This window comes from Myxine glutinosa, chromosome 7, assembly GCF_964187855.1.
Source record: "Myxine glutinosa chromosome 7, kmMyxGlut1.1, whole genome shotgun sequence".
In the NCBI taxonomy this organism is placed as follows: domain Eukaryota; kingdom Metazoa; phylum Chordata; class Myxini; order Myxiniformes; family Myxinidae; genus Myxine; species Myxine glutinosa.
The window spans coordinates 127578926-127605087 of record NC_136267.1 but is presented as its reverse complement, the minus strand read 5'-3'; the positions used below and the strand labels follow the sequence as shown (position 1 = coordinate 127605087).

General features: G+C 41.1%; 1 protein-coding gene across 1 annotated transcript in view; it reads right to left on the bottom strand.

Annotated features, from left to right (window-relative positions):
- Positions 1 to 26162, bottom strand: part of MYLK (myosin light chain kinase) — a gene marked incomplete in the record, with an annotated part of 313975 nt that overhangs the window by 235468 nt on the left and 52345 nt on the right. Inside the window, 1 exon segment of the mRNA XM_078782291.1 lies at positions 17303 to 17493. Coding sequence (XP_078638417.1) covers positions 17303 to 17452 — 150 coding nt within the window.

The following is a 26162-nucleotide window of genomic DNA, read 5'->3' as shown; positions in this document are numbered from 1 at the left end:
TGCATGGCTGATGAAACATGGGTTTTATAACTGTGTCATGCTCGCAGCTATTGAAAAAAAAAATTTGCGCCGCCGAAAAACCGAGAATACACAGGACATTGGGCCGCAAATGGAGAAGCAATTTATCAACTGCGAATATGCGGAACACGCTAATAGTGGGGCCCGACTGTATATATACATACATATATCACATGATCTTTAACATCAAGACAGGATAGCCAGCATATCCTTCCCTGCAACTGATAGCAAATGATGCTGTGGACTCCCAGCTTGCTCTATAGATTGCAGTTTTAAGGGTGTCGTACTGGTGAACTTTCCAATATGCCTCTTTTTTAAAAAAAACTATGTTTTTACGGTTTAGATTCATACATATTGTATAAACTCATTCAGTATTTCCTTTAAAATATCTAATGTTATTTTTACACGCAATTTACAAGAAATATAATATTTTGCATGAAATTTGTTATAACTTTAATTTGCATCATTCTTTTGGGCTGAAATTTGGACAGGATATTCAGAATATCACTTCCTTTAAAATGATGAAGGCTTTTGTTTATAGGAGTAGCCATTGTGGATTTATTGAAGGACAACCAAGTTTTATCTGGTAATTGGCATAATTAGCTAATTAGTGAACATTTGACATAATTTCACAAAATCCTCTCATCAGGTAGTAGAGTAACACATGTATAATACATGTACCAAGTTTTGTGTGAAAAGAACGATAGGTGACATAGAAGATAGAAGTAGAAATGTGTTCTTTGTTTTTCCTTGTTTTTTATTGACGGTCTAATTTATGCAAATTATATGCATGTAATATGACAAAGAAGCGTTGAAACTGGTCTGAGTTAAAGCCAAGATTATATCTTTCAAGAAAAACTGAAAATTAGATATTAACTTGACTTTGTTTTTGTGTAAAGGCCTCTCAAAGGTACCTATGTAGTTTTCTCAATTTTTCACAAGTACTACACCCTTAATCAGATCAGATTTTTGCCTTGTATCATCAGCATTCCAAGATTTGATTAGATTGTTTCTTTTTTTTAAAAACTCATTTAGTCCAAATATGGCAAAGCAAATAAGCTAATTTTGCACAAATTAAAATAAATATGAATGTCTGTGCAGTCCAGTCATAAGGCATGCATGAGTCTGGAAGTCTGGTTGCAGTCTTAACATTCCATCTGTGATATGCCCCGTTAGAAAGTCCAAACCAGCACCTATACTGGAGGCAGAATAAAGTGCACATCGCGCAAATCACCCCGGGGATCTCAGCGGTGTCTGGTTTCTTGTTGCAATTTTCTGTTACACTTGCATACTAAGCCAAAATTCACATTTGAGCATCTTCCCTCTCCTATAGAGCTGGCATACACAACATTCCACTTCAAATGAAGGGATGATAAAACTGCACTCACCTTAAGAATCTTCCGAAATGTGTCATCAGGTGAAGTCGGTTAAAGGAATACAAAAATTGACAGGTGTTTGACGTTTTTAACATTTGATCAACAAAATACAAGATTGTAAATGGAAATTTCCAAGAACATATGGAATACATGATGCAGTTACCTAAACTACATGGATCATTCAAAAGTTATATTAACGAGATACTCACAATAGTCCAAGACTCAATACAACTTTAATGATATGTACAGATGAATAAAAATACATTTGGACATTTTATTACTAATTGTAAATACTCTAACATTGAAAAATTAAATTTTGAACAAATTTGAACTAATTCCCAATCCTGATCTAACCTACAGGGGGCATTGCATCAGCGGCATAGCCAAACCCCTGAGATGATGATGCAACGTGCAGCCCATGTGATGCATCGGAAAGATGATGTACATGTTTCTTATTTAACTGGTCAGCCTTCACAAATGTATTTCGCAGAGTTTTGTTCATGATGTATTTTACTTCAGATGTAAAATCACAACAACGATTGTCTTAGCAAAGCGCAGGAATCATGTAGAATTCCTAAAGCACAAAGTCTTTAAAATCACACAAAACCTGGCTATACTATTTGCCGGCATCCCCTGTGGGAGGTCAAAAGTTCCATGACATCTTTCACGAATAGCGGGTCACGCTTTGCCAATATCCTGGCCAAGTTCCAAATTCCTCTTCACGTCTGCTCGATGCCACTGGGACTTTGCGCGTGATGTTGAGAAAAATGATTCTGTGCCTCATATCAGCCCATTCCTTTTCGTTCCTACACCAAGGCCCATATAAAGGTTTTTGTACAAGTTGTCCTCGTCTTGTTTACCCACAGAGGTAGCGTACTCATCTTTGAGCGGTAAAGTCTAGGTTTGATTCATGACCCGGTTATAAACTGTCGGATTGGTGCTTCATATGTGGGGTGTTGCCTCACATAATTTGACCCAAATCAGCTTCAGTTGAACATGGGGTGATATTCCTCATGTGGCCAACCCCACAAAAAGGTGGGAATAATTGGGGCATTTAAAGTAGTGGTGTAAAAAGCTTCATTTTCAGGAATAGCTGCCAAAACAACTAAAGGCCCATTCACACTCACAAAATAAATTATTCAATTACTTAAAAAGGAGTACTTTGGCTTTTGTGACCTGTGGAAATTATGATGGAGAGATTAAGTCACATTCCAATGATGGGGTATGCCAACACACAACATCCCAGTGCTAGGTTGCTGCGACTGCCGGGAGGGGCTCGGGGGTCCAGAATGTGAAGCAAAGCGCATCAAGTCTTCACAGAATGAACTCTGATTCGGAGTAAGGCTCGACATGGTTCACATAAATTCTACCACCCGAGGAGGATTGCTTTCTGCACATTATTTTGCAACGCTAGCCACAGGAATGCACATAATTCTTCCCGTGAGGGTGCAAAGGCCCCAGAATCCAAAGCCATAAAGCAAACAATGTGTGTATGTATGTATGTATGTATATATATATATATATATATATATATATATATATATATATATATATTGCAGAAATGTCACTTATTATGCAAGTGAGAATGAGACTATATTCTCAAGAATAATCATCTTTCTTGACTATTGATATTGATATATGTATGCACACACATGATTACATTTCCCTAAACATCCCTATCTTAGTTGCAGCCTTTACCCCATCCATCCAGCAAGGTCTTCCTCTTCCTCTTATTCCCTCTACCATACCTGGGAATGGTTGATTTCTCCAAACTTTCGTTTTCTGCTTGCATGTGTGCATCAGCACTTCTGTTTTAGCATCAGCACTTCTAATGTACATGGTGGTCTAATTTATCCATGCACTGATATGTTTGTTATTGCAGTCCATGTAATTAAAATTGAACTCCAAAACCATGTTTTAAAACCGTCAATCTTCTTCCTTTTTTATTTTTCACTGTCCATGACTCACATCCATACATTGCAACTGGAAATACCAGAACATTCACTAACTTCCTGTTGATGGGTTGTCACAATGTCACATTGTCTTTCCATTGTTGTCTTTCCAGATCTTTATTAATCCTGACATTGTTGTTCTCGCAAACACGAATGAAGACAATTTTTTTTTTTTGTATACAGACAAGGCTCATGTAAGAGCTAACACACCACACACGAAAACAGGCACGGACCCATAAAACATACAATAAATAGAGAGTGGGAGACAAGAGGGGGAGAGAGAGGAAACCATACTAGCACAACAACAGCAAAGAACAGGGACGTTGGTAGATCTGTGGAAGAGAGAGGGCCGGTGGGAGGGGGGGGGGGGGGGAGAGAGGGAAGGGGGTACACGGTATAAAGCAAATGAACACTACTAGGAATTTCAGGAAAGAAGTTGGAGATTGAAAGAGGTGGATTTGGGGTGTTTTAACAGGGGTAGAAAAGATCATGGTTTTGGATGGGGGAAGATAAGAGATGGTGGTGAACAGCTGTTTCGAAGACCTGGAGGGAGGAGAGGGATTGAAGAGAGTGTGGGAGTTTGTTCCAGAGGCGGGAGAAAGAGTGAAGGTGAGCAGAGAGCCTACATTTGGCAGTTTCACCAGAAGAGGGTTGCTGGCAGATCTTTTGCGCCCTGCAGGAAAATTTGGGGGACAGAGCATGGACAGAGCAGGGGGAGCAAGGCCGGAGAGGAGTCGGTAGAAGACAGAAAGACCACCAACCTGCCTGCGGGGAGCGAGTGAAAGGCCCTCAGAATCAGCTTCATCACAGGAGATTCCAATGATTCTGAATGCTTTGGTTTCAACAGCATGAAGCCGAGCTATGTGTGAGGCAGGAGCACCAGCCCAGAGGGGAGAGCAGTATTCCATCAACCTGCGGATGAAAGCTTTGCATGTGGTGAGGAGCTCAGGTGTGGCAAGGAAGGACTTCGCACGACGGAGGATGCCCAGTCGGCGACTGGCTTTGGAGGCCAGCTTGGAAATGTGGTTTTCCCAGGAAAGATCATGGCAGATAGTGAGACCCAAAAGCTTGAGTGACAGAACTTCTTAGAGAGGATTGTTGAGAAAGTAGATGGGAGGGTTGTCCAGACAGTCTTTATGTGGAGACAAGGTGAGAGTGTGAGATTTGTGAGGATTGAAAGACATGTTGCACTTGTTTGACCAGTTGTGATTTTGTCCAGTTCTGCAGAGAGTGAAGAGGCTGCAGACTGCCGATATGAGGGATGAGATATGGATCTTGATGGATCGGTTGTGTGCCTGACAAGGACAATTCGATTCGACTTTGGTGAATATCTGAATATGGATTCGGATATGAGAATTGTTTAATTTTTTAATTGATACTTCACCATTGAGAGATAGGGCTTAAACCAACATATAGCAGGATAACTCAAAAAGCTATGGACGGATTTGGACGAAACTTGGTGGACCAGTTGGGTGTCTGACAAGGACAATTCGATTCAACTTTGGTGAAGATCGGGATCCGGATCCAGCCAGTAGAAATTTTTGAGTGATTCTTCACCATTGAGTGATATGGCCAACCAGACGGAGGTTTGCTCTCTACTGAGTGCTGTTCTAGTCTTTTATAATGTCTTCAACCTCTTTCCACAATTAGTCTGACATTCTGTCAACAAAGTTCAGCTCTACGAAAAACGTTTTTTTTTATACCTTTATACAGTGGAGGCCAAAAATATTGGCACCCTTGTTCCTTTTTTCAAATAACTTTTCTTTTTTTCAAAATGACTTTTCAAAATAATAAATAACTTAATAACTTTTCTCTAAAAATAAGTTGAAATTGACAAAAGTATTTGGTCTCCACAATTCTTTATTTCACTGTTAATATTACAGAACCTTTGTTTTTGATTCAAAACTTAATATGTCCTTTTAAATCAGAAAATAAAAAGAAATGGCATTGACAAAATTCTTGACACCCGAGACTTGATATTTGGTAGCACAGCTTTGGACAAAATAACTACAGTCAAGCGCTTCCTATAGACATGAATGAGCTTCCTACACCTCTCTGCTGGCAGTTTGGCCCACTCTTCTTGTGTAAACTGCTCCAGTTCTCACAGATTTGAAGGGTGCCTTCTCCAAACTCCTGTTTTCAGATCTCCCCACAGGTGTTCAATGGGATTTAGATCTGGACTAATTGCTGGCCACTTCAGAGCAGTCCAGCGTTTTGTCTTGAACCATTTTAGGATTTCTGTGTGGAATAAGCTAAGATTTAGTAATTTTTTCTGCTTTTTAAAAATTTTGTTCCACTGCAAACCAAAGAAATACATTTGTGGATACCAAAATATTTTTTAATTTCTCCAATTTTCTGGAATAAATGGTGCATTGTTTTAAAAAAGTTCAAGGGTGCCAATATTTTTGGCCATGACTGTAGCATAATGTTTGGATACTTTTTCAAGGTGATATCTATCTGGTCAAAGTTTTTTTTATTTATTCAACCTTCTAAATTTGACTCGTAGTCTTCCCATATAAGGAGTTCATGATGTGTCCCACAGTCTGCATCTGGTATGGTGTTGGCAGATTACACAGCACTTCCCTATCTTCCGTTGATTACAATTTAGTCAATCTGATTTGTATGATGCCCATCAGGAGAAGTTCATGTGAACAGTCTACGTTTTCCATGTGTTTGCAATTCCGATCGCATTTGCCACACAGTAGTCCAAAATTCGCTCACATGACTCATTTTGGATACCAAGTCCATGCTTTCCTGTAATCCCTGGAGCTCCTACTTCTCCAATTTTTGCATTCCTGTCTCCCATAATCATTAAAACATCTCCTTTCGGCACCTGTTCTCCCAGTTCCTACAACTTTCCATAAAACTCCTCCACATATTTCTTAATCTGCTGCAGAAGTTGGAGCATATATCGGCATGATGGTGGTGTTCACTGGATGTCCTTTCAACCTCCCTGATATTAACCTATCATTGACTGGGTTGTATCCCAGTATTGAGCCTGCCATCTTCTTATTGGAACTCACTGCCATTCCATTTCTTTTGCAGGTGTCATGTCACTTTGTAATCGCCAGATTGAAACGGCCCCAAACCAGTTTCAATCTGGCGTCCAAACCGTCCTCCAAATATAATTGCAACATTTTAGTTCGTTTATCACCAAAATTTCAGTTCTTGTTCTTCCCATCTCCCTCTTTATAACATCTACATTTCTGATTCATTGACCTTACATTCCATGTATCAATTTTGTGAATGTTTGAGAAGCTCAGGATTCGAGTTTCAGTTCTGGGGACCTCAGCGTCTGGATTTCCTTTCGGATTTGATCCAGTCCGATCATAATGGTCACTGGTCAGTCTTACTCATTAAAATACATTGCTCTTCCCCAATAGCTATTTGGGTACTTTCAAACTTGGGGAGTAGAGGGGGGGGGGAGTGAGGGAGGAGAGGAGGGCTCATCATCGGACACATAGCTTTGTCTCTTAGATTTCTGAAAATGATTGTTTTATTAGCATGTGCGGAAGTGGTTTGTGTTGCCTTCTTTGTGGCGGTGTGCCATTGTTCCTAGGATGGTGGCCAGGATAGGATGGTGTGCCATCCTAGCCATTGTTCTTCATAAGAGAATCCTCTGCCTACCATCAAAGAAATGCAGCCATTACTGGAAATATGTGTCTGCATGGCCATCCACAAGTCTGGCCTCCCATGGCTTCACATAACCCTGATCAGGAGGCTAAAATCGAGTATTACACCTTGCCCAAGGCTGGCCCATGGGTTATTGAATGCAAAGGCCACTTCCATTAAAAAGGACTGCTGCCTTTATCCTGTTAAACCCTTAGCCTTTGGTTTAAAGCATGAACCATAAGGCAGTGGCAGATTTGAATTCAGAGTTTCCTTCTCCGAGATGAGCTGTCTATCAAGGCTTATGAGCCCCATTTGCCCAGCAGATTTGGATTCAGAGGTTTCTTCTCCTAGATCAGCTGTAAGGAGAAAGGAACTAATACTTCTTTAAAGGGCCCAATTATTCTCACCTTCGTATGGGATCTGCCAGGGAAAAATTTTGGCCCGAGTCTTACATGAACTGGATGACCATCAGGCCTGACATCGAATGAAGGTGAAAGGAATTTTGAAAACAGCCATGGTGCAGCCAATAACTCACCTAATCTTCGCAAAGAACACCGTGGGATCTTTAACGTCCACAAACTAATGGCGGCAGACGGGGGCATGGAGTTTAACATCCATCAGAGGGACGGTACACAAATTGATGCCTCGCCCTACCTGCGAAACAGCAGAACGACAGTGAAAGCTGGACCAAGATTCAAACCAGGTTAGACATAGACAAATATAGGAGTGCTGAGAAGATTTGACAATACACTTGAAGCAGGGTTCAAATACAATAAGGTTCTTTGTTAGAGCGTTACCTGATCTTCTAATACGCATGTACACCATGTCTGACATCACTATGGGAATCACATTCCCTTTCTACCCTTTAGTAATTCTGGAGAATAGCAAAAAAGATTGTTTTGCCATCTCATGGCATGTAGGGCATAACTTAGCCATGGTATAGGGGGGCATGGTATAGGGCATGTTATAGGGCATGTAGTGCATTCCATCAAAATCTTCTGATTAGAACAAATAGGCATCTTAAACATGTTGGAGGAAGGTTGTTATTAAATATCTTCATTAAATAAACCACAGCAGGTGTCAACACAAAGTTTAAAAAAATAGTATAATTGTTTGGCTGGATGAGTTTCATGATAGAAACAAAGATCACACCCATACACACATTCATTCTCAGACATGAGTATTTCATCCTAATAAACAAACCGTAACACTTAGCCTTTTGAGTTGCAAACCTCTACTACAAATTAATGGAGGAACAACATTTGAAAACCCTTCTCAACAAATATATTAAACTGCCACAAATAAAGTAACATGGGTTTAGGTGATAATGGCCATGGAGAAGCAAATATAATGGCAACTAGAGAGTTCACAGAACACCCTACCCCACGCAGTCTTGAGAATCGAGGGCATGGGTGGGGACTGCAAGTGGCAAATTTGATTGGTCGTGATGACATAGAATGCCGTAACATTTTGACCAAGTACTGCTAAACGGAAGGGTTTTGAAAGTGCCAAAAAAAGCGATTTGTGTTCTACAATGTTTAAGTATCTAATTTAATTGAAATAAAATAAAGATTTTAAAGGTTATAGAAAAAAAATATTCCAGGAAGTTTATTGCCGTTGCTGCAGCGTCTTTACAGTTTACACCACCTTATTTAACAAGTTACATTCGTTATTCGGGCCTGTTGTTTGTGTCCTTTATGACATCCTTAAAAACAGTAAGTTTCCTGTTCGGAATGTTTTTCAATTTTTGTTTTGACTGCCAGACAGGTAGACAGACTAAAAATAAATAAATAAATAAAAATCGCACCCGTGTCAGAAGGAAGGTGTTCAATTTGGAATTTTTAATATGAAATAGGCAAAGCCTAGAAACTAACAAAACCCTTTAAAATTACCCATTAGAACCTATTAGAATTACTCTTTAGAACCCATCAGAATTACCCTTTAAAACTCTAGAATTACACTTTAACACTTAAGAACCCTTTAGAATTAAACACGGTGGGTTCGAAAGTTTCTTCTTCTTCATTTTTGACAGACGGATGGAAGGAAGGACATAGCCAAATGTTAAAGCGGTTTCACCACTTAAAAGGTGATCTCACTCCTCTGCACATGTGTGATCAGGTCAAATGAATAGCCAAAGTACAGCTAAACTGCGGGTTCATTTTCCAATTCATGTTCTGATTTGTGATCAAAATATAACATTCAACTGAAATTAAGTTAACCTTCAATCATAAACTGACATTTGTAGACAGACAGACAAACAGACAGACAGACAGACAGACAAAGTGAACCAATTGCTTAACCCTGCAGTTTACTTCCCATGCATGGAGCAAACATGTAAGATGTCATCTCATTATTACATGAGCAATACTTCCAGGGCACCGGCGATAAGCTCGACTACTCTTTGCAGAAGGCACAGATGTCTTTAAGGTCCATCACAAACAGGGCTGGGAGACAGATCCTCCATCTTAACCCCCTTATGATAGACAGTGATGCATCACTCTGCATCCAAAACCAAAGCAAGAATTGCACTGTAAAGCTGGGCTGAGACTTGAACCCAGCCTAGACAGCTCAAAGGCAAGTGTGCATACCTGTAAATTATTACATTATATATATATATCACCCGTAAATCTCACTGTTGCTGATGACTCTCCAACAAGTGATAAAACTGGTCTGGCCACTAGGGGGCGAGAATAATTGGGATTCTCATGTATGTATTACTTGTGAATGTCTGCAGCTGTCGAGGAACCCAAGTAGGGTTTGAAACAACAAAGGGCTTACCTTGTGTAGCTTTTCTTGGTTTCTTTATGTCGCTTTCTTTGGCTACAAAAGCATGGGGATTCATTTATTAAAATCCTAACCTCCTGGGGTAATTTATTAAGTAAGAGCCGATTGGTTATTCCCACCAATTACGGGTGAGAGACATGATTGGATCTTTGTTAACTGCTATTGACATTGTATCTGGTACATGCTTTGGAGCCACGATGGTGCGCGTTTCTGTCTACGCTGTCGCTGATGACTCGCCAACAAGCGATGAAACCGGTCCAGCGGCTGAAGGGATGTGTAGCATTGGGATTCTTATGTATGTACTATTTGGGAATATCTGCAGCTGTAGAGGAACCTGGGTGGGTTTGAGATTTAAATTATCTTCCCAGTATTTGGCTGCAGTACAACCATACTGCTGTAGGGGGCTGCAGCCCTCCTAATCTCATGCCAAATAAGCAGGGCCTACGCACCTGTTTCGTGTTTAGCCAAAGAGCCCTAAAAAAAAAAATATATATATACATGGAGCATACATTCAGCATATATGGAGCATCACATTGCCCAATGAGAATATCCGTCTGTATTTTAAGCCGTTTTTTTCTTGCTGATGATGCCACAAGTCTGAAACATGTATCCAAGACTGATGCTCGAATTATGCACGCACTTCCTCTTGTGGATTTCTAGCTTTCAGAATTTGTGGTGAGATTCTCTCTTGACATTCCAGTGCTGCATTGTATCATGCCTGGCATCCAGCCATACTCAAACAACTCAATGTTAATGGCATCAACTACATTTCTCGATGAAAAATACACCAGTGTATGCATTATAGATTTCAACAACATCCTGATCCTGTCCTTTACTTTGCGAATGTCAACTCGAGGATTGCAACATCTCGTATATGGTTGCCATCCTCTTTCTCATACATGTTATCAATATGTCAACCACTCTTGAATAAATCATTGATTTCACCTTTCAGACAGCACCGCGTAATGATGGGGGATGCTTTTCTGTCCAAATGTGATAGGCCACAGGTGCATGTCAGGGTCAGGATAAGTACAAACTATCAACGTCTGGTGCAGCATTTGCAATGACATTCATGAATGCTCTTTGCTCTGCCTCTCAGGAAATTCGGACAGTCACGCTTCGCCTGAGATGGGATCCCCGGAGCATTTAGCATTCTCAAATCAGTGGGAATCTATCACAGATGCACAAATAGCTACCTTTGAAAGAGGCCAACGATTTTTTTTCTTCTTCTTCTTCTTCTTCTTCTTACCCTCCTCCTTCTCCTTCCTCTTCCATTCCTGCCACTCAACTATTCATTAGCATTCTATACATGCATTTTTGTCTCCTCTTCCCCTTTTGCCCCCCGTCAGTCTATAACGTTGTCACTCAGTTTCTCCATGAAATTAGTGCTATTTTTTAAAAAATAATACAAAGACTATTGCTTTTTAATCCCCAAAATTTTTTTTTAAGTTCTTGGAAAAAACTCTTCATGAAATGGTCAAATCTCAAGAGCAGACCAAGCTTCTCTTGATGCTGCAAAACCAACAATTCAAGGAAAACAGCAGGAACTTTCTTTGGACAATATTGTCCCCAACTCCATCAATTTGTTGAACTCATTTCTTACGATTGGCACGTTCATTGTACATTTGAATCTTATCTTGGTGAAATAGATGTGGTTAAAAACAAGCTCAGTGCACCACGTCTATTGTTCTACCACAATGGCTTCCGAGGCAGAAATTTATTCAGCTTTCGATGCGGCCAACTTCCCTGCACAAAAGCAGTCGCTTAGCAACCAAGTAACGATTCATCACAATTTACAATGTCATTGTTACTTGCTGGTTACAATTTACAAAGTATATTATCACGTTTAAAATAAATATATAAATTAATAACATGCATTCAGAGAGTATGTGTTGCCCAAGCAGCTTCAAGGGCAAACGATGTGCTTCATGGATTGCCATTTCCTCCCAAGTGTTAAATTGAAGCCAATTTTGATTTTTTGGGATTTTTTTTTTTTTTTCAATTTTGATTTTTGACCAGCACACAAAACCTGCTCTTTTCAATAAAGACAGGATCTTAACCTTGCACTAGCAAATGGCAAACGCTGGCTCCAAAAAATGGCCTTCTCTCTATGAAGCTCTATGAAGCGACAAATCTCTGTGAACCACCAGGATAACTTGACGGATTCTGTTAAATCAAGAATCAAACACATTCTGGACAATTCAAAATCGAGCACGTGACCACTGAGCTATCCAATCAGATCTTCTATGAAGTACCAATGGTATTTTGCAATTTGCTTTGGAATCCTGATATATTATCCAAGCTGATATTATTGGGCACTTGTCCAAATTTTGAGTAAATGTTCCTCTAATCCCGATACATCAATGTGCAAGTCTTGCAATCAACAATATTGTTTTTAATGTCATGCACTTCACGGAGAAGTGAAATACCTTGACATAGAAAGGTAAGTAATTATTGTGCCAAGAAAGTCACCCGAAAGTTCCATTACCTAACCTACGTAATAGACATAGTATTGTTGACAAACCTTATTTGTATTAAGTTCTTTTCAACAATCTGTCCTATTCAATGCACTTCATCCAGTGATGAAACAACTTTTGTTTCACCCAACACAGAAGTCCTCCTTTTGAGGTCCGTGTTGATCTCTTCAGCGGATGCAAAGCGTCTTCCTCAATGTCGTTTTTGTACTTTTTTGGATTAAAATCAGTTCGAATTGTGCATTTTTCTTCTGAATCACCAGTAATTTAATTCCTTTGCTTAAGCTTGCTCAACTTCCTACAATGGGCATGCCCCTTGATACTAAAAGCTATTGTTTTAATTCCCAAAGAAAAACAAATAGCCGGAGAAACTCGAGTTTCAACAGTAATGAAATGACGAGAGGTTAAACGTATAATTTTTTTGATCACCTTGAACTTTTGCTTTAAAAAGCTCCAAACAGGCTGGCAAACCACTTTGGACAACCATTGTTTTAAAGCAATAAACATTGAATGGTGTGCAAAAGATCAAAGTCCAATGTGCAAATTGCCTTTTTGGGACCTCCGTTACCATTAGTTTTATGGCCAGTGATATTGTGGATGCGGCCTGGCAGGATAGTACAGAAGGAAGCACACTCGCCTCGGTTCGAATCCCGAACTAGCTGTAAACTGCCACCCTGGTGTTTCGCAAGCAGGGTGAGGCACCCATGTTTGTGTCGTCTCCTGTAATGACGTTGAAATGGATGTCCAGTGTGCCAGGATTAGTCGGTGGAGGTTAACGGTCCCATGAGGTCCTCTCGAAGAGTGGACGAGTTACCGCTGCCACCATGGCTGAGTTCAAAATTCTTGTCACCTTCAGTTGAAGGTCATGCCTGGCCAGCCGATTCGTGAAAGACTGGGTCCAAAACTTTCCCCGGCCGACCCCACACAGAGGTGGGAATAATTGGAGCCATTAAACAATTAGTAATAGTAGTAGAACGACAATCTGGAGGTGCTGTATGGGCCGGGTACCAACCATCATGAACGTCAGTCGACATGTGCAAAACTTAAAACAGGAAGGAAACGGGATACAATAGAGTAGAAATCTAGAGGGAAAAACCATATCTGCAGCATATGGTGTGAAAAGTGCAAGCAAGACCGAGAACAAAAGAAATGCTCATATAACTACTAGTGACAACAACCAGAGAGAAAGGCCGAGAGATTCAAATAGAAAACAGTCCTGTAAATTATATGTGGTAGGAAACCAATGACCCACTGCCCTCCGCATCCTGCTCAAGATGTAAAGAACTCCACAGAGTGAGCCAGTGTGTGGGACCATTCCATGGTGCTCGACGGTCGTGCATTGCACTACAGCGCAACACGTAACAAGCCCGAATGCTTCATACAAACGTTCCACATCACCGAGCATCAGCTACACCTGCCTGGCTTTAAACAACCCATTGCCGTAGTTTCTTACAAAGAAATCCACATTCAAAGCTTTCCATAGAGGGCAAACAGTGAGCGATGCTTTCCCGATCGCCAAGATGGAGCTTGGACGGCCATGTTATTGCAATTCTTCCAATCAATCCTATTGTTTCTCTTTGGTTATGAGAACAGCAAAGTTGTACCTCAGTCACTGTAGAGAACAAATAATGCGTCATCAGTTGGATTTTTGGCAGGACAAACGTGAAAGCTGGAATGCGACAGAATGTAAATGAGCAGCTCGGATGAGAACGCCGGACCATACTTCCAAGCAGTAGATAGAAATATAAAAGGGAATGGATGAAAGTGATGCTCAATTTATCTGGACAAACTGAAAAGTTGAACCAATTCAATTTCCTGAACATTTGTTTTGCAAATCTGGACATTTTATTTGGCTTTTGTTTTACCAACCCTTGCAGGTTGCTCACTGTTTACATCTCGAGGAATGGAACCGAACTGTGCAAAGAAAAAGGTAAATTAAACGTAAATAAATAGTGCATGTGCCTCCCGAAAATGCAAACAACCACTGTACGCAAATAACCCCATCGTTTGGCCGCTTGTACAGTATCGATACAGGTACAGATAAAGTTTACTCGGGCAACCGCATGAACCCACAGCCACATTTTCAAAAGTGCAGTTGGACCTGCTGCGGCAAGAAATGTAGGCCAGGCGATGCCTATGGCCGCCCGAGCACGTGGCCATTAAGTCATGCCTTGAGCATCTTACCGTTTCCTCGGAACCGAGTCTCCAAAATGTCGGGCCTGCATAATGCAATTTCCAGCGGCGCGCGTCTGGGCATGGCTGGAAATGCATAGCGACAGGTTCCTGTTGTTCGAGCCAAGTCACTGATCCGAGAGAACTCCAGCCCCCAGCAATAGCTGACTGCCGCGTTGAGGTTTCCACGACACACGCTACGATCCATTCCCTTCCTATCAGAATACGATACAGGCCCAGTCAAACACCTTGCAACTGAAAACTTTGTTTGTTACCCTCGCCAGAGGAGAGGTTATTGCACTTGAGACCGTTTGTTTGTTTGTCTGTTTGTTTGTTTGTTTGTCTGTTTGTCCGCACAGAATAAATATGATTTTCTCTGCAACCGTAGGTCCGATTGACAGGAAATTTTCACCATAGGTGCAACTCCACCTGTAGAATTTTTTAATGATAATTATGATGCATAGGTCACGTGGTTCGGCCGCCATCTTGGAAAAACCACAAAACTTTGCACCTCTATATCTCTGAAAGTGCTGAATAGAAAAAATTGAGACATGGCTCATTGTAAAGAACTCTCCATGCGGAATAACATTTCAATGAAGATGTCATAGTTGCCTTCATTATGATGTCATAATTCGACAAGTACAAAACTTCATCCGATCAGGATTAAATTTCTCGAGCATCATCTAGGAATAATTTGGTGGAGAATTTTTTTTAGTGATGACGTATTCAGGTGACGTGGTTCGGCCGCCATATTTGTTTTAACACAAAAGCCTTAAAAACCACTGAAAATATAACAAGTACAAAACTTCATCCGATCAAGATGAAATTTCTTGAGCATAATCTAGGAATAAATTAGTTTAGAAAAAAAATAATGATGACGTCATCTGTCATGTGGTTCGGCCGCCATATTTGTTTTAACACAAAAGCCTTAAAAACCACTGAAAATACATCCTGGCGAGGGTTTGCAATCTCTGATTGTTCTTTACCTTCGCAAAAGCGGAAGGTTATGTTTTGATCGCTGTGTATTTATTTGTATGTCTGTGTGTGTGTATGTTATTCGCATAACTCAAAAAGTATTCAACCGAATTGCATGAAATTTGGTGGGATGATTGGTTATTATACGGGACACATTTGATTAGATTTTGGGAGCAATCGGGTCAAAGGTCAAGGTCAAGGTCACGAAAAGGTCAAAATCGTATTTTAGTACAGTACAGAACAGTAGCTGCGGCGAAGGTATGCGCTCTACCGAGTGCCCGTTCTAGTTTTCTTGTTTGTTTTTGTCTTAGTGATGCGATATAAAGGCATAAATATATCCAAGCCTGAAACTTAGAAAAATTCTGCCTTGACAATGTCCCTTTGTTTTGGGATTGTTGTTACAAATTATATGCAGTGATCTTTTCCTCTCAGTCAATTTTGAATTCTGAAGCTGTTTTTTGCCGCAATTTTATGAGCCATCATGCCTCACAGAGATGTTCAATAAACCTGGTTCTACAAGCAATAGAAACATCCACAAGGCAGTACCATACGAGTTCCATCAAAGCCGTTTCACAATGTGCTTTTTAAAGGCCCACGTGTAAGGTAAAGAAACAACCAAACTCCAAAAAAAGGGGAAACTCAGAGACACCTGCAAGTTTTAGTTCCATTCTCACAACACACCAAGATCATTGGGAGAATGCAAATGAAGGAATGAGTTACACTGCCTAGCGCTGATGCTCAGAGTCGACATGTTTCTCACAGGGAAACTTCACACAGTGAAAGAATAAAATTTGGAGATAAAAATTACTATATTCAAGTAGTGTTCTCACTTAAGAGTTAAAACTCCAAGTGAAGGATGATAACCCATTGAAGCCTCCCCTGAATATTTCCTGCAGCTGAAAAGAACCACCTTCAGAGGCCATTTTTCCCTGCAGAGCAGGGATTGGCCTTTTTCAGGCGCCGTGGTCCCCTTTTTGAAGCAATGTTTTATGGCCGGATGCCCTTCCTATCGCCAACCTTGTTAGTCGCCTCTTGCGACACACAGGGAATTACCAGTGAACTGGTACTCAATTTTCCGACCTCGGAAGGATGACAGGCATAAATATATCCAAGGCATAAATACAACAACAACAACAGGCATTTTAAGGCCATTTTCGCTGAAAGAGCGGGGGTTAGCCTTGAGGTCACCATGACAATCTTGTCCATTTTGCCCTATTTTCTGCATCTCTCCTTGTTAACCCCCTTGCCCGCATTTCTTCTTCCACCACGTTTACCCAAGTCTTTCTCGGTCTTCCCCGTCCTCTACTTCCTTCTACATTCATTTCCATCACTCTTCTCAACCAGTCACTTTCATCCTTCCTCAACACATGACCAAACCATCTCAACCTGTTCCTCTTCACAGCATCAATCACAGGCTCTATTCCCATCATCTTTCGCAATTCATCATTTGTCTTCCTCTCTCTCAACGATACTCCGCACATCCACCGAACCATTCGCATTTCCACCCTTTCCAGCCTTCGTTGCTGCTCTACGTTCATTACCCATGTCTCACTCCCATAAATCATAACACTTCTCACACATGCAGCATACACCTTTCCCATGCAGCATCCCATTTCCCATCCATGCATCACACATGCAGCATAAATGACAGGCATAAATATAAATATATCCAACCCCCCTGGCGTTAATTCAGCGATCAACCAGGATTTGAACCCAGGATCCTCGGATCCCAAGCCGGCACGCTAACCGCTAAGCCAACACCAGGCTTATCTCCTGCAGCTGAAAAGATCATAAAATATACAATTCCATCTCTTGCTTTCAAGGATTTACCACATCTATCTTGAAGGAGATCCAGACAGGAAAGAGACTTTGATGTTTTCAAGCAAAGGGAGACATCTCACAAGCAGAACGTAGCTTCCTGAAGCCTAAATGGACTCACCTTTCCATCGAATGTAGCGGTCGCCCCTGGGACCACACGTACATTCCGCGGGGACAAGGCAAAGGCTGGTGGGTACAAAGGCGTCCGTTCCAGCCACACCGAGGCCTTGGACACTTGCGTTGACTTTAAAGCACCGTGTCCGTCCCCCATTCTGACCCTGGTGATAGATTATCCAAAGGAGCAGGTCCGTCCTGGTTGAAGAGAGGCAACAGATGATCTCCATTTGTAATATGACTGCAAGGCCTAATTCTTCATGCCAAATGTCAAACTACAACTTGGTAAGCAAGACAAATATGCTTGCACACAAAGTATGACATCCAGTTAGTGTTGTGACGAAATAATAATTATAGGGTCGCCATAGGCTGCTCATCAACTTCTCGCAATGCACAGATTGGTGATATTTATTTGAATACAGGTTTTAAGACACACCGATTGGTTTCTGATTGTGATGAAACATAATCTATTACAGAACGTCGGTGCTGCCGAAGTAGTGTCTTGGCAATGGTTATACTGGGAGGTTTGCCATTGCCTTCCCAGCAGTAGTTTGAGCAGGAACTCGTCATTTGTTTAGGGTGTCGGCTATAGCTCGCCTACTCTTCAAAAAGGACACCGTGGGATCTTTAATGTCCACCCACTAAAGCCGGCATACGGGACGCCAGTTTAACGTCCAATAAGGGACAGTTCAAGGTCCAATAAGGGAATAAGGGACACATTGATGATTCGCCCTGCCTGTGAAACACCGGGATGATCGTTTATAGCTGGGTCGGGATTCACTAAACAGGCTAAACAGCTTAGAGGCTCGTGTCCGAACCTCTAGGCCATCCTGCCAGCCCCACCAATTGGTTACAATTGATTTTTTTTAACACAATGACCCTAAGCCACCACCCCACCCCACAACCAATCCCGCATCCCCAATAAATCCTCCCCCAACTCCCCTCCTCACTGTGCATAGTGTTTAGTACAAGTAGCTGCTGAAAATCTTGGACATTCACCCATTGCCTGACCAAAAGTGAAATTAATTTTTTAAACATATTATAAAGGAATGAGTTACACTGCCTCGCAACTGCTCAGTCAACATGTTTGCTGAATACAACAAACAACAACAGGCATTTTAAGGCCATTTTCCCTGCTAGAGCGGGGGTTAGCCTTGCGGTCCCCATGACAATCTTCTCCATTTTGCCCTATTTTCTGCATCTCTCCTTGTTAACCCCCTTGCCCACATTTCTTCTTCCACCATCTTTAGCCAAGTCTTTCTCATTCTTCCCCGTCCTCTACTTCCTTCTACATTCATTTCCATCACTCTTCTCAACCAGTTACTTTCATCCATTCCTCAACACATTTGTTTTTTGTTTTTTTTGTTTGTTTTTTGTTTTTTTTTGTATACAAGATCGAGGCTCGTGAAAGAGCTAACATTAATCACACAAAAAGACAAACCGACACACAAAACACAAAAAACAAGGGGAGCGGCAGACAAGATGGGGAGAGAGGGGGAAGGACACAAACACAACATTTGAGAGCAGGGACATCGGGAGGACTTGGGGGGAGGTGGGAGAGGAATAAAACATATGAACACTGCAAGGACTCTGGGGTGAATTACCGGGGGTAGAAAAGATCAAGGTTTTCGATGGGGAACGATAAGAGATGGTGGTGAACAGCTGTTTTAAAGACCTGGAGGGAGGAGTGGGATTGAAGGGAGTGGGGGAGTTTGTTCCAGAGGCGGGAGAAAAGGGGAATGAAAGAGTGAAGGTGAGCAGAGAGCCTAGACTTTGGCAGTTTAACCATAAGAGGGTTGCAGGCAGATCTTGTGCGACCTGAAGGAATATTGGGGGGACAGAACACAGAGAGAGCTGGGGGAGCAAGGCCGGAGAGGAGTCGGTAGAAGACAGAAAGACCACCAACCTGCCTGCGGTGAGTGAGTGAAAGGCCCTCGGAGTTGACTACATCGCAGGAGATTCCAATGATTCTGAAAGCTTTGGCCTCAACAGCGTGAAGCCGAGCAAGGTGTGAGGCAGGAGCACCAGCCCAGATGACCAAACCATCTCAACCTGTTCCTCTTCACAGCATCAATCACAGGCTCCATTCGCATCATCTTTCGCAATTCATCATTTGTCTTCCTCTCTCTCAACGATACTCCGCACATCCACCGAACCATTCACATTTCCACCCTTTCCAGTCTTCGTTGCTGCTCTACGTTCATTACCCATGTCTCGCTCCCGTAAATCATAACACTTCTCACACATGCAGCATACAACTTTCCCTTCAGCTTCAACGACACTCTCCTCCTCATCAGCACGCCACTCAGTTCCCGAAACTTCTTCCATGCACATCTCACTCTCGCAACCGCCGCAGAGTCTGATCCACCTTCTCCATTCAACATGTCTCCGAGGTAGCTAAATGTTTTCACTGAATGAATGAGATTATTTAAAATTCACTATCTTGAAGTGTTCACACTTAAAAGAGTTTAAAACTCCAATTCAAGATGAGAACCAAATGAATCCTCCCCTGAATATTTCCTGCAGCTGAAAAGATCATAAGAAATTCCATCAATGACAAGAAAATGAGGTTCCAGGTTAGGCAAGTGACACCAAAATCAGGACCAGAAAAAATAGTCTGACATTTCAAGGTGCTATCAACGAATCCACACAATAGTTAATAATCACATTTATTTTCATAAACCAAGTACTTGTCTATTCTGCCAGCAATGTTTCCCTTTTGGATGCAAAGAGCTTCAGGATTAGACGTCTGACCAATAGAAACATATCACATGGTTAGATTAGTGTTCATTAGTAATCATACAATACCTCCAGGGTATAACTAAAAATTATAACATACTAGCAGGGGTACCCGACGCTGCCAGGTGTATTTTTTCCCGTTGCCAAGCACTACAGAGCGATTTTTAAAATCCCAAACATCGAACTGTTTCTTCAAATTCTTCAAATTGTTTTTCCCTAAAACAGTCCTAAAAGCACTCGCTGGCACTCACTGATGTCGAAAACACTCCCTGATGCGTAAAAAACTCCCTATATACCACCTTTTAGAGGTGCCTAAAACACTATGCCTAAAAAAACTCCCTGATATGCCTAAAACACTCCTAATGCCTAAAACACTCCCTGATATGCCTAAAACACTCCAAATTCCTAAAAAACTCCCTGATATGCCTAAAACACTCCTAATGCATAAAAAAACTCCCTGATATGCCTAAAACACTCCTAATGCATAAAGAAAACTCCCTGATATGCCTAAAACACTCACTGATGCCTAAAAAACTCCCTGATATGCCTAAAACACTCACTGATGCCTAAAACACTCCCTGATATGCCTAAAACACTCCAAATTCCTAAAACACTCCCTGATATGCCTAAAACACTCACTGATGCCTAAAACACTCCCTGATATGCCTAAAACACTCCTAATGCATAAAAAAAACTCCCTGATATGCCTAAAACACTCCTAATGCATAAAAAACTCCCTGATATGCCTAAAACACTCCTAATGCATAAAAAAACTCCCTGATATGCCTAAAACACTCCAAATTCCTAAAAAACTCCCTGACATGCCTAAAACACTCCTAATGCATAAAAAAACTCCATGATATGCCTAAAACACTCCAAATTCCTAAAAAAAACTCCCTGATATGCCTAAAACACTCCTAATGCATAAAAAACTCCCTGATATGCCTAAAACACTCCAAATTCCTAAAAAAAACTCCCTGATATGCCTAAAACACTCCAAATTCCTAAAACACTCACTGATGCCTAAAACACTCCCTGATATGCCTAAAACACTCCAAATTCCTAAAACACTCACTGATGCCTAAAACACTCCTAAAAGCCTGCCTAATGCCTAATGCCTAATGCCTAATGCCTAATGCATAATGCATAAACTCCTAATGCCTAATGCCTAATGCCTAATGCATAATGCATAAACTCCTAATGCCTAATGCATAAAAAACACTCCTAACACTCCAAATTCCTAAAACACTCACTGATGCCTAAAACACTCCCTGATATGCCTAAAACACTCCAAATTCCTAAAACACTCACTGATGCCTAAAACACTCCCTGATATGCCTAAAACACTCCAAATTCCTAAAACACTCACTGATGCCTAAAACACTCCCTGATATGCCTAAAACACTCCAAATTCCTAAAACACTCCCTGATATGCCTAAAACACTCCAAATTCCTAAAACACTCACTGATGCCTAAAAAACTCCCTGATATGCCTAAAACACTCCTAATGCATAAAAAACTCCCTGATATGCCTAAAACACTCCAAATTCCTAAAACACTCACTGATGCCTAAAACACTCCCTGATATGCCTAAAACACTCCAAATTCCTAAAACACTCAATGATGCCTAAAACACTCCCTGATATGCCTAAAACACTCCTAATGCATAAAAAACTCCCTGATATGCCTAAAACACTCCAAATTCCTAAAACACTCACTGATGCCTAAAACACTCCCTGATATGCCTAAAACACTCCAAATTCCTAAAACACTCACTGATGCCTAAAACACTCCCTGATATGCCTAAAACACTCCAAATTCCTAAAACACTCACTGATGCCTAAAAAACTCCCTGACATGCCTAAAACACTCCTAATGCATAAAAAAACTCCCTGATATGCCTAAAACACTCCAAATTCCTAAAACACTCACTGATGCCTAAAACACTCCCTGATATGCCTAAAACACTCCAAATTCCTAAAACACTCCCTGATATGCCTAAAACACTCCAAATTCCTAAAAAAACTCCCTGATATGCCTAAAACACTCCAAATTCCTAAAAAAACTCCCTGATATGCCTAAAACACTCCTAATGCATAAAAAACTCCCTGATATGCCTAAAACACTCCAAATTCCTAAAAAAAACTCCCTGATATGCCTAAAACACTCCAAATTCCTAAAACACTCCCTGATATGCCTAAAACACTCACTGATGCCTAAAACACTCCTAAAAGCCTGCCTAATGCCTAATGCCTAATGCCTAATGCCTAATGCATAATACATAAACTCCTAATGCCTAATGCCTAATGCCTAATGCATAATGCATAAACTCCTAATGCCTAATGCATAAAAAACACTCCTAACACTCCAAATTCCTAAAACACTCACTGATGCCTAAAACACTCCCTGATATGCCTAAAACACTCCAAATTCCTAAAACACTCACTGATGCCTAAAACACTCCCTGATATGCCTAAAACACTCCAAATTCCTAAAACACTCACTGATGCCTAAAACACTCCCTGATATGCCTAAAACACTCCAAATTCCTAAAACACTCCCTGATATGCCTAAAACACTCCAAATTCCTAAAACACTCACTGATGCCTAAAAAACTCCCTGATATGCCTAAAACACTCCTAATGCATAAAAAACTCCCTGATATGCCTAAAACACTCCTAATGCATAAAAAAACTCCCTGATATGCCTAAAACACTCACTGATGCCTAAAACACTCCCTGATATGCCTAAAACACTCCTAATGCCTAAAACACGCACTGGTGCCTAAAACACTCCCTGATATGCCTAAAACACTCCTAATGCATAAAAAACTCCCTGATATGCCTAAAACACTCCTAATGCATAAAAAACTCCCTGATATGCCTAAAACACTCCTAATGCATAAAAAAAACTCCCTGATATGCCTAAAACACTCCCTGATATGCCTAAAACACTCCAAATGGATAAAAAAAACTCCCTGATATGCCTAAAACACTCCTAATGCATAAAAAACTCCCTGATATGCCTAAAACACTCCTAATGCATTAAAAAAACTCCCTGATATGCCTAAAACACTCACTGATGCCTAAAAAACTCCCTGATATGCCTAAAACACTCCCTGATATGCCTAAAACACTCCAAATGCATAAAAAAACTCCCTGATATGCCTAAAACACTCCTAATGCATAAAAAACTCCCTGATATGCCTAAAACACTCCTAATGCATAAAAAACTCCCTGATATGCCTAAAACACTCACTGATGCCTAAAAAACTCCCTGATATGCCTAAAACACTCACTGATGCCTAAAACACTCCCTGATATGCCTAAAACACTCCAAATTCCTAAAACACTCCCTGATATGCCTAAAACACTCACTGATGCCTAAAACACTCCCTGATATGCCTAAAACACTCCAAATTCCTAAAACACTCCCTGATATGCCTAAAACACTCCCTGATATGCCTAAAACACTCACTGATGCCTAAAACACTCCCTGATATGCCTAAAACACTCCTAATGCATAAAAAACTCCCTGATATGCCTAAAACACTCACTGATGCCTAAAACACTCCCTGACACTCATTTATGAACCTCTGAAAGTTGGACAAAGATCTGTTCAGCCATCTCGACACACACACAATGTGGCGACACACACACAGACAAAAGCTCTCTTACAGTATAGATAAGAAATGCACCATTTTCCCAAAAGTTTCTGCAGTTTCCAATTATTGAAAGTCGCATTACCGTATATTGTTGGCACTGAAGGATCAAATTCCATCCCACTTCCTACCTATTGGGAGGTCTACTGTAAACTATTACAGAAGTAGCTATTTATATATTACACAAGTGAAAGTAGAGTAGAGGACATTTTGACACTCCCTCCCCTTCAATGTGTGACGTCACGTACACCACTCCCCTCCCCGCACCCCCAACCTATTTTCTCAACATCGTTTCCTTTCATCTATGATATCATACAAGCGAATTGGTTTTTGCTTTTAAAACCAACTTTTCTCTCCAAATAGTTGAAATTACCCTCTGGAAGAATTATTCTCTCATCCTCGTAACTCCATCCCCAACCACCTCTCCCTTCAAGAGGTCTAATTGAATTTCCTAAGGGAATGATGGGCCAAGAGACCAATCCAAGAGATTTTGTATACAATAGAATATGAAAGTGAGTATGTGGGATTTATCAGAGTTAAAAGACATATTCCAAATGTTTGTCCAGTTTGTGATTTTGTCGAGGTTTGAAGAGGAAAAAAATATTCTGCCTGTCTGTCTGAACGATGAGGAATGTCAGGGCAGAGCATGGAGTCAACAGCAGAGAGATTAAAATCCCCAATCCAAACCATGCTCTTTTCCATCCTCGATAACCCCTCTTCCCTTTCCCCCATTCATTTTTTCGATGAACCTGTACATAAGGGAGAGCAGGTGTCTGTGGAAGAATTCCAAGGCTGAGTATGTCTGTATGTGTAGATATATATATATATATATATATATATATATATATATATATATATATATATATATATATATATACATATATATATATATATATATATATATATATATATATACATATATATATATATATATATACATATATATACATATATATATATATATATATATATATATACATACATATATATATATATATATATATATATATATATATATATATATATATATATATATATATATATATATATATATATATATATATACTGAAACGCAAAAGAAACTTACCACCTTTGAAACCTTTAAATATCAACAATAACACTGCGTGTAGTAAATGTGTGAACTTATTTGTGGACAATAGTGTCCTCACTGTCAGACAAAACGGTCATGGATGGTCACTTGAACCTTCAATGGTCACTTCATAGCACAGCTGTTGGACAGCCGTTTTGACTGTCAGTGATTAGCCAAGGGGTACGGGATGATTTTAATGAGCTGCACGTGATGTCTTGATATTGGCTTTAAAAAGGCCAGTGCAAAATGGGCATTTTGACCGAAACATTTGACCATTTTGACCAACTTCAAAAAGACCGAAAACGCAAAAGAAACTTACCACCTTTGAAACCTTTAAATATCAACAATAACACTGCGTGTAGTAAATGTGTGAACTTATTTGTGGACAATAGTGTCCTCACTGTCAGACAAAACGGTCACGGATGGTCACTTGAACCTTCAATGGTCACTTCATAGCACAGCTGTTGAACAGCCGTTTTGACTGTCAGTGATTAGCCAAGGGGTATGGGATGATTTTAATGAGCTGCACGTGATGTCTTGATATTGGCTTTAAAAAGGCCAGTGCAAAATGGGCATTTCAATCAACATGCCACGATTGTCAAGGGATCAACGGCAGCGTGCCCTGGGCATGCTGCAAGGCGGACTGAGCTACCGTGAGGTGGCACGTCGCCTTGGCTGTTCACACCAGACGATATCGGCCCTGGTGGTCAGAGACACCCTCCACAACTCTGCAGATGACAGACCTCGATCAGGGAGGCCAAGAGTCACCACTGCAAGGCAGGACAGGCAGATGGTCCGAAGTCAAAATCGATTCCGTCCAGCATCCCGCACTGCGGCAGAAACTCCGGGGCGTGCAAACCCACGGATCTCCAATGATACTGCACGAAGACGACTGCATGACTATGGTCTGACTGCCAGAAGACCATACAGAGGCCCCGTGATAACGGCTGCCCATTGCCGCAACCGACAGAGATGGTGCCAGCAGCATCACCGGTGGACCTTGGCGCAGTGGAACGAGGTCGCTTTCAGCGATGAGTCAAGGTTCTGTGTGGACAGTCCTGATGGGCGTGAGCGTGTCTGGAGAAGAACTGGCGAGCGATATGCCGATTGTTGCGTGCGTCAAGCCAACAGGTGGGGTGGCCCAAGTGTGATGGTGTGGGCCGCCATATCAGGCCGGTACAGGACGCCACTGGTGGTTGTGGATGGGAATCTTAACGCCCAGCGGTATGTGGATAACATCCTGCGACCTCATCTGCTGCCATTCCTGCTAGACCACCCAGAACTGAGAACCTTTCAGCATGACAACGCTCGTCCCCATGCTGCTCGCTTTACCACTGCATTTCTCCAAGGCGAGAACATTAACACCATGCAGTGGCC